This window comes from Anastrepha ludens, chromosome 6 (genome assembly GCF_028408465.1).
Source record: "Anastrepha ludens isolate Willacy chromosome 6, idAnaLude1.1, whole genome shotgun sequence".
In the NCBI taxonomy this organism is placed as follows: Eukaryota; Metazoa; Arthropoda; class Insecta; order Diptera; family Tephritidae; genus Anastrepha; species Anastrepha ludens.
This window is the reverse complement of record NC_071502.1, coordinates 86,859,931-86,870,165: the sequence shown is the minus strand read 5'-3', so window position 1 is coordinate 86,870,165 and position 10,235 is coordinate 86,859,931. Positions and strand designations below refer to the sequence as shown.

General features: G+C 42.0%; 2 protein-coding genes across 2 annotated transcripts; one reads left to right on the top strand and one right to left on the bottom strand.

Annotated features, from left to right (window-relative positions):
• Positions 1–680: 680 nt before the first annotated feature.
• LOC128866684 (DNA-directed RNA polymerases I, II, and III subunit RPABC4) lies at positions 681–2,353 on the bottom strand. Its single transcript, XM_054107590.1, has 3 exons — positions 2,163–2,353; positions 1,646–1,738; positions 681–796 (listed from the first exon to the last, which is right to left on the bottom strand). The coding sequence occupies exons 1-3, from the start codon at positions 2,221–2,223 to the stop codon at positions 774–776; spliced, it is 177 nt and encodes a 58-aa protein (XP_053963565.1). The 5' UTR covers positions 2,224–2,353; the 3' UTR covers positions 681–773.
• A 1,705-nt stretch (positions 2,354–4,058) lies between these two features.
• Positions 4,059–5,608, top strand: LOC128866389 (U6 small nuclear RNA (adenine-(43)-N(6))-methyltransferase). The gene is made up of 4 exons (XM_054107087.1): positions 4,059–4,273; positions 4,327–4,546; positions 4,604–5,012; positions 5,112–5,608. The coding sequence occupies exons 1-4, from the start codon at positions 4,169–4,171 to the stop codon at positions 5,293–5,295; spliced, it is 918 nt and encodes a 305-aa protein (XP_053963062.1). The 5' UTR covers positions 4,059–4,168; the 3' UTR covers positions 5,296–5,608.
• Positions 5,609–10,235: the final 4,627 nt, after the last annotated feature.

Sequence of the window (10,235 nt, the reverse complement as noted above, 5' to 3'; positions counted from 1 at the left end):
GGAGTGTCGACTGATAAATATCATCTAGTAGCGTGGAATGGCTGACTGTATCGAAAGCCTTCTTTAGGTCCAACGCTACTAGGACAGTCCTCTCGCAGGGGCGGTTTTGGTTAAGCCCGCGATTTATCTGGGCGTTTATGGCGGTGAGTGCAGTGGTGGTGCTGTGCACTCGTCGGAATCCGTGCTGATGGGGGGCTGGGGCCAGGTGTGTCGTGTAGAGTGGGAGTAGGAGGGCTTCAAGTGTCTTCACTACTGGGGAAAGGAGAGTTATCGGCCGATAAGACTCCCCTTGGTTGGCGGGTTTCCCAGGTTTCAGTAGTGGGACCACTCTCCCTGCTTTCCACTTGTCAGGGATGATGAGAGTGGCCAGGGACAAGTTGAAGACCCTTGTGAGGTATCCTACTCCCAGGGGTCCCAGATGCTTCAGCATCAGCGCGCTTAATCCGTCAGGGCCAATGGCTTTCGATGATTTCGACTTGTTGATGCCCCCCTGAACCTCATCACCGGAGAAAGTAAGTGGCGCACTGTCGTTCGTCAGTTTATGCAGCCTTCTGGTAACACGACGTTTGGTTCTGTCGCCCGGAGGATGCAGTATGAACAGCCGGCTAAAATAGCTCGCGCATCTCTTAATAGACTCGCCTTGGTCCCTATAGTGCATACAAAATAAAGGCAATTCACGATTTCATTATGCTATGGGTTTTATTTTTATTTATTTCTACGAAAGAAGTTCACTTAAGTCTAATATTTGAAAACGTCACTGAACGGTTCGGGAGTTAGCGCGCATCGAACACAACCACTGAAAGTAAAATAAATAAATAAAAGATATTTTAATTAATAAACTAATTTGTTTGAAAATAGTTCTTTCTAAAGAAGAAATTAGACAGATGGGGTTTTGACACAACTTAGGACAACAGTTTTTTTACAAGTGAAGCACCTAATTCTTATCCTGTACTTTAGAAATAGAACACCTTTTTTTTAATGAATGCAAAATTTGAAGTTCTTTAGCCATTTTGGAACAATCGTTGCATATTATATTACGTTCCCACGACAGTCGGTTCTACGTAACCGGAACGACCCGGATTTATATCCGGCCAAGGACTGTCACTTCAGCAGTATTCCTCGTATGTGCACGGGGAATGTTTATGCTGCTACAACAACAACAACAATAGTGGTGGTTGAGTGTGTTTGTTTAGTTTCCGTCTAATATAATATTGGGTGTAGTAAAAAAATTCGCTACGTTCAACAATTGATCTTCTGGGGCGGAATCGTTGGAATCACCGCTTTGCTCCTCCATTCGCTAATGTTTTAGATCAATTTTTTATGGACGCCCTCTCTACCTTTAAATGGCTGTTTAATATAATCCGTTATAATATATTCATCACTAAAGACAAATAACGGAACATATCCAGAACTTTTTAGTTCATGTAATATAACAGCAAGCGCGTAAAAATTTATCATTAAACATTTTTTATGCAAGTTTGACCTATGAATACAAAATAAGAGTTGAATGGTGGTTTTAAGTATATATCAGTAGTTTTGTTCCATTTGCTCCACTTTAATAAAAGTCAAATTAAAAACTGCTAAGGTGTTGTCAAAAGCCCACAGAAATATAAACTTTTGGAATTCTGAAAAATCGTCTACTTACAGCGCTTGGTACGCTTCTTGTACATGATACGATAACCACATTCTCGGCAACGTATAGGATCACGCGGGCGCATCTCGTTCTCATGATGGCACTCTGTATATGAGACAAAAAGGATAATTTAAATAAATACTGTGAAATTTAATGAATACTAAAACAATTTTGCGAGCACAGGTGCGACTTTTTAACCATATATTCACGAAACATCGGTATGAAGTGTATCGGTGATTAATGTTCTTCCTTCCAGTTTTATACTGGTTAACTTTTTACGTACATACATACACATTTTTACATAAGTTCACTACAGAACCATTCAGAATTACAGAAAGTTTCTGAAAAGCGTTCAAATAAAAAATATTAAGAAACCATTTTCTGGTAACTTCTGCACAAATCTTGCAAATTCGAGTTGTGAAATAGTAATATTGCGTTTAAGTCGCACGTCCGAAGATAGATATGTATGTACGAAGGCAACACCACGCGGAATTGCAAAGCTCGACACCTTTGCCTATAATTGACTTACCGCCACAGATATAGGTCATAGCCGTCTTTAACACAGTATCCTTAGAGCTGCTCTCGGACATGATTGTGCTTTTTGCAGATAGTCTAAATTCACAATTTCAACCAAATAACGAAATTTCACCAGTAGAAACAAGAAAGTGAATGCAATGAATTCTAGCGAAATCTGACAGCGTGTTTGTTTTGACAACAGTTTGGTGGGCTTGTTCGTTTTGTTGGATTTGCCACAATAGAGCTCCCACTTATTTTTATTTACATTATGTTGTTCTCTGCACGAAATGCAGCAAAACACCTAATAATAGTATTCATTTAAAAGATAAAAGCCCATATAAACAACATAAATCATTTAAAAGTTAAAAGCCCATGTAAACAACATAAATCATTTAAAAGTTAAAAAGCCATGTAAACAACATAAATCGTGTAAACAAGCGGTTGTGACTTCATTCATACAAATGAGGTAATACTATGAGTGTTAATTTATATTTCAAATTATCCTACACAGTCTAATTCGAGGCTTATGTATTACAACAAAAAATTGAATTGAACTCCACATTGGAAATGTTAAGATAAAATTTAAAAAAAATCTATGGGGAGAAATATGCAAAATAATGTTTTTAAGTTTTCTCAAGTTAATGTAGGGCTTCTGCAATATAGAAGAATCGTTGAGAAATTCAACCGTAAACATTAATATCAATTGCCATATTTGTTTTTTTGAAAAATTTCCAGTGCCATTTAATCAAACTTACGAATTTCTGTATGAAGATCAAGTAATTTTTGTTTTTCCCTTACCTTTGGGATTTTGAATTTCAGTATTTGGCAATAACTTAGATGATCGGTTAAAATTATATAAAATTTGCATCAAGTGCTTTCATGTAATAATACGTTCACATATAAATACGTGCTTAACTCCAAATTCGGAATTAAAAAGCGAGATTTCCCATACAAAATGTCTCTCCCAAAATCTGACAGACAGCTACTGGATCGGTGAGTGTACAGACAGGCCATAAACGACATTCATCGGGAGACTCTCACCACCTTCTTAAGCCCCGACCCCAGAATGCTGTTATCGGAGTCCAACCACCACCAATCGCAGACGAAGAGCTCCAACTTCCCGGAGTGTCCCGCGTAACCTTGGCACAATTACGTTCTGGATATTTTAGCAGGTTAAACTCCTACTTATCCAGAATCTACCCCGACATACTAAACATATATATGTCCAGCATGTGAAGCCACCCAGCACGACACTAACCACCTTTTCACATGCCCCATTAAGCCCACTTATCTAACACCCCTCTCCCTCTGGACCCAACCCGTCGAAACAGCTAGTTTCCTGGGCCTATCGTTAGGTGAGCTAGGCGAAGGCGACCGGTGATTACGCTACACTGACAAGGCAAAGGTACTGCTACAACAACAACAACTAACTGTGCGTTCATATAACAGAAAAAAAGTTTTGTCCATAAACGTGTGTTCCCTTATTACTTATTATAAAATGTAATATTGAAATACGAATGCGTAGACCTGCGATAACTTTTTGAAACCTCAGTAAACGTCGTTTACAGATTTCTTTCATCTGTTTATTACTAGTAGCCATTTGCGCAATTAAATTAACTATTCCTTCCACTAGTCTTTTCTTCACATCGTTAATAATAATTGAAAAAAAAAAGACAGCAAAATATTCTACCAAAGCAATTTCTATGAAGAAAAGCCTTTCAATGCAGTATTGACAGCTGATCGTCAATTTTGGAGATAATCTGCCATATGTGAATGAGTAGATTAATTTTGTCGATTTATTGCTAATTACTGCATATGTGAACGTACTTTTAGGATGATATATGCAAGAGTGAGTTGCGGGTGTGGCATCGCTTTTTTACATACATTGAAAATAAATAAGTATGGCACCACCATCGTATCAGCTGTTGTACTGTACTCTCTCAAGAAAGTAGGCAATTATATATTATTGTAAACAAATATTATCGGTACGGAAGGTACTCAATTCCAAAAAGATAAACAATGAAAAATAAACGTTTGATGCATCCACGAAACATATTTCGAACGCCACCGGACTACACAGCTTTGGCAATCAAGTACAAAGATTTCCGAAAAGTTTGCAAACTTGTAAGTTTTCACAATAATGGGGGAAGCTTCTTATTATTATCGTCCCATTGCAGGAGCTCAATGGAAAAGTATCCATCGATTACCGCAATGAATCCACATTACGGGCACTCACACAAATGTTGCTGGAAGAATACTTCCAACTGAAAGTGGAATTCGCGCCTGGCAGTCTCGTACCCACTTTGCCTCTTCGCTTGAACTACATTCTTTGGCTGGAAGATCTGCTCGTACCACTTAAACTTGCAGCAACGGACGATGTTCGCGGTATAGATATAGGTTTGCTGCTATATTTTTATTTGACGTGCAAAATACATAATTTGTAATTTCCAATAGGTTGCGGTTCATCCTGCATTTACACGCTGCTGGCGGCGCGTAAAAATTCCTGGCACATGTATGCGCTCGAATCGAGTGAAACCAATCTTACTTATGCTCAAAGCAACGTAACATCTAATAAATTGGAGCATTTAGTGGAAATTTTTAAACAGACTGATAAGCAAGTCGTCTTTAGAGACTTTTTCAACTCCAAGCCGGATGTGACGTTTCACTTTTGCCTTTGCAACCCACCATTCTACGATTCTACACTGCCCAATCCTTTTCATGCCAACACAAGGAATGAAGACAAGCGTACACCGCCGCATAACTGTCACACAGGCTACGATGAAGAATTGGCCTGCGAAGGTGGAGAGGTGCGTTTTGTGCGGCGGATAATTGAAGAGAGCGAATTGTACCCACAACGTGTTTGGTACGTATGCGCGTGTAGTTAGATCGTTCATTTAACGTTAAATGAGAGCTAACAGTTTGTGTAGTATGATGAGAATTAATGTTTATTATCGTTTAATAGCGTTTATACGACGATGTTGGGACATAAAAGCAGTGTTGGCAGTATTTTAGGAGTTTTGGATAAAAAACAAATTAAAAACTACACTACCACAGAATTTTGTCAAGGGAATACAACACGTTGGGGCATAGCTTGGAGTTTTAGCACTGATTTCAGCCTAAATACAAATAAAACAACTAACGAATGAGCATAAAATTTAAGCCGACAAAGCTATTAGAAAATTCCAAATCTACTAAGTAAATATTTAATAAACAAGGAGATACTAATGAAAATAATGTCTTCCCAAAATCATACATATTTAGTTAAGCAGAATGCGATGTACACTTAACTACGTATTTAAAACAAAACTGCGGCGATACGCCTCAATTTAAAAACGATCTTGGTATATATTTTTCATGATATATCTTTTCATTAATACTGGTTATTTTTAAAACGCTAATTTTGCTTTGTATTTCACGATGATAACGTACCTATATTGTTATAAAGTAAAGTAAAATAAAATAATAATTTTAAGTAAAAGTGAAGGAAAGATTTTAATTCAATTTGTATCGCTATATATCGAAGAAAATATAGCCACGGTGCGCCTGGGAACACAAAGTGGTAAATCTATTTCCCTAAACTATTTATATAAGTTATATGAGCCACAAATATCATAGCTGTGCAACAGTTTATGCGGCAGAGAGCAGTTCAAAGGATCTAACAGACCCACAGGACACGTTAATGGAAAATCTGAAGTGAAACCGACTCCAGATTCATGGTACTCGTTTCTTCCGTTTTCTCCACAAGAGCGGTGTCTACGTCAGTGGATATTGCTGTTGGCTAATTATTCTTTGAGTCTAATGGCTAAAGTCTTAAGTCTCTTCAGACTTTTCGCGCCTATCCCTGGCACGATCAGTGTTTGATCTGCTGCTCCAGGGCTAATGGAAGTCAGCACATTGGTATTTGGAGTAGAAAAACACACACTCATATGTCTAGTTTACTTAAGCTCCAAGTAGAAACTTTAAAGCACTGCCTATAAGTGAAAATGGCCACCGATAGATTAACAACCACATGGAGGTCAGGAGCAGTGTAGTTCTCAAATGGAGAAGCATCGAACTCGGTTTCATTCTAATTACCCTCCTAACAAGCATCTCATCATGTTGTTAGACGTTGTTGTTGTTGTTGCTGTAGCAGCAACTGTGCCCCGTCAGTGGAGTGTAATCACCGGTCGTTTTCGTCTAGCCCATCTAACGGTTAGCAAACTTGCTGTTTCGACAGGTTGGGTCCAGAAGGAGAGGGGTGTTAGATGAGTGGGTTTGATGGGACATGTGGAAAGGTGGTTAGTGTCGTCCGGGGTGCCTTCACATGCAGGACATATGTTTAGTATGTCGGGGTCGATTCTGGATAAGTAGGAGTTTAACCTGCTACAGTATCCAGAACGTAATTGGGCCAAGGTTACCCCGGTCTCTCGGGGTAGCTGGACCTATTCATCTGCTATGGGTGATGGCTGGACTCCGATAACGGCATTCGGAGGCCGGGAGCTTAAGAAGGTGGTAAGCGTCTCCCGATGAATGTCGTTAATTGTCTCACTGTATACTATCCGATCCAGTAATTGTCGGTCTGTTTGTCGTGGATCTCATCCGCGTAGTTAGGGAGGTGCCTCCTGACATGCCTGGGAGGTGGCTCAGGCTCAAGCAGGTGTTTGCAGGGGTGGGACCTGTTGTTAGACGAAATGCTGCGTGCTGAACCTAAACTGGCATTATTGACCGTGTTTTCACATGCACTGAATTAACGGCGGCAGATAGCCGAATTTGTTTTGAGTATGATGAGACGCCTGAGCATGTTTTGTGTGATTGCAACATTTCAACTCCTACTATTTAGGTCATTTACCAAAGGCTTTGTAGAGTTCATCTTAGTTGGCTTTTGGCTCAACCAGAATTAGGGATGTGTATCGAAAATTTCCTAGACTGAACAGGGTAGGGAAACATTTTTGTACGGACACCAATTGACATGGTAATGGTAAGTACGAGGAATAAGTATCCTCATCATGTTGGTCTCCTTGCCGCGGGGATGAGGCTTAAGTGGTGGTTTGACCCCCATATCATGGGGACCAACCCAACACGAACTAAGAGGGAAGCTTCATATGAGGATTGGCTAGCCATCCATCCGCTTTACGGCAAAATTGGTGGCCATCCAATCCCCATATGAAGATCACCGTACCGACGAAGATCCCCTGTCAATCCTAAACTCCCATCATTCCATCATTTCCTCTCCTCGACCCCCCTAACCCAAGGTGTCATGCGACCCGTGCCTATTGGGTGGTTTGCAGTCAGGGGGTTTTCTGTCCGACTGTATTTCTACGGAGCTACCTCGATACCGGGTCACCTCGGGGTATAACCATGACCTTGCCGTGGTATGGGGCGCTGCCACGGTCGACCATTATGTTTCCCCTTCCTTTAAATAAGATCACCATGTCTGCCACGGTGGACGGTGATCGTACGCAACAGATGGAGTCCTTCAAACCAAAAACCTCTATGGACAAGCAGTCCTTAAATGCAAAGGAAGCTATAGCTTCCACCCCCAAATCTGGATCAAACCAGATGTTTTCTAGTACGGCGGAAGCTGGGATACTCAAGCCTAGTGGAAGTGTCAGTACATCCAAGCCTTTCACGGCTAGCCCATTTCGTACGGCGGAAGCTGGCGCTGAGGACAAACCTGGTAACAGCAGAAGTGGCGGTACTTGCAACAAGCCTCTGGCCAAGAAGTCATCTTCCTGTACCACCAATACCGGGACTAGCCCTGGTAAAGGTGGTAAAACTGAGTCTGAAACGACTGATACCTCCGCAGTAGCAGAGCCTGCACGGCATGGCTACAAGGAGAGACGTGCTGCCTTCAGGCTACTGGAGCGCCTAAAAACGATTCCACAAGGGGAGTGGTCTGACAAGCAGAAGCACTCTTTTAGCTGGGCGACAAGGGTAACGGAGGAGTCCCCTCGGGGTTCTGAACCGAACCCAAAACGTCAGTTGTCGGACGACCCACCCAGCAACCCCAGCACGTTGAAGAAGCCCCGAAACTCCAAGACTTCTCCAGCCACATACAGTGAAGCTGTCAGAGGCCAACAACTATGGGCGGTGGTTGACAAAAGCAACCCTGACGGCACTATTTCGCCTGACAACTGGAAGAAAGTGGAAGCCAGGCTCTCAAGCGTTTTCTTCCAAATCCTGAAGGAGAATCCTGGTCCAGCTCCTTTCTGTCGCGATAATGGATGGCATCAGAGCCACGTGAAACTTATCGCCTGTGCCGATCAGAGATCAACTGATCTATATAAAATAGCGATTTCAAGGATCGGCGAAGTATGGCCTGGGTCTAAACTCGAGGTAATTTCAAGGGATGACATCCCCAGTTTACCAAGAGCTAGGGCCTGGTTACCAGCGGAGCCATCGGACCCTCAGAGGATCCTTGAAATGCTTCGGGTATGTAATCCGGAGCTTCCTACATCGTCGTGGAAGGTCACAAAGCTGGACGATCCCAAAGGTGAGTACCGAAGCGCTACCTTCGTAGTCTGCAAGGACTCCGTGGACGCACTGGCGCGATCTGACGGTGTAGTAAGCTATGGGTTTTCGTCCATAACACTGAGGGTCTACAACAAAGACAAGACGTCTAATTTAAAGGACCCGGTTGGAGCTGAGATAGCCCCCACGGCGGAATCTGGCTCCGGTCCTAACACAGCTACAGCGCTAAGGAAGGCATCTGCTGACGGCAGTATCTCTTCCTTGTTAGATAGAGTACTTGATACTACTCTCACTGATGAGGAAGAGCTACTGGCGTCAGATTCAGATGAGCCCAACAAAACGGTGGTGGAGAGGAAGCCCAGTAACCATGATGTTACGGGTTCTTCAAATTAACCTTCACCACTCAAAGGTTGCGTCCGCCAACCTCATAATCCACCTGGCCAAAGGTGGACATCATATTGTCCTGATTCAAGAACCATGGGTATCACATGGACTTGTGTGCGGACTAAGGACTCAAAAATATAAACTGATGTATGCTCGCAACAAAGGTAATCCTAGAGCGTGCGTACTAATAAGAAAAGGGATAAATGCTTTCATGCTCTCTAATTACAGCGACACCGATCAATTGACCATTAGCCTGGAGTCGGGAAATGAACGGATGTGGCTATCTTCCTGTTACCTCGCACATGACCACGAGGAGCTACCGAGATTAATATTCAAAGATCTGGTAGCGCAGGCGCAGAAGCTTGGCGCAAAGCTAATTATTGGTGCGGATGTAAATGCGCATCACGAGATATGGGGCAGCACTGATACTAACGCTAGAGGTGAGTGTCTCTTTGATTATCTGATAGGTACTAAACTACAGATTTGCAATAAAGGTAATAAACCTACTTTTGTCATTAGTAATAGACAGGAAGTGTTAGACGCTACTTTTGCTTTTGACTCCGTTATTAACAGAATTAGGAACTGGGAAGTTTTGGAAGAACATTCCTTCTCTGATCATAGATATATCTCGTTTGAGGTTAGCAAAAATCTACCGAATCGTAAGCCTGGTAGAAATATCAGGAAAACAGACTGGGAAAGGTATATAGATTGTATCGGGGTTACCCTAGGAACATGTCCATCAGTGGTACCGCAAAGCATAGAAGGACTAGAAAATTTGGTGCACAAAATTACCTACAACATGAATGCTGCCTTAGCGGAAGCCTGTCCCATAAGAAGACTGAGGGGTAAACCCAAGCCTAAGTGGTGGACGGTTGAACTAAGCAAGCTTCAAAAAACAAGCAGAAGTGCTTTTAATAAGGCAAAGAAAACACGTCTCGCAGAAGATTGGAAAGATTATAAAGATGCTCTGAAAATCTACAAGAAGGAAATCAGGAAGGCCCAAAGGCAATCTTGGAAATCCTTTTGTGAAGAGGTTGAGGGGGCAACTGAGACCTCCAGACTTCGTAAGATCTTAGCGGGAAGTCCTCAAAATTGGGAACTGCTACAGAAAAGTGATGGTACGTTCACTACAACCAGTAAAGAGTCCTTAGAACTTTTACTCGACACTCATTTTCCAGGCTGCTCAGACATTACTGGGCATGATATGGAAGATACAGTACACTGTCGTGAAGTCAGAATAGATGCTATATCT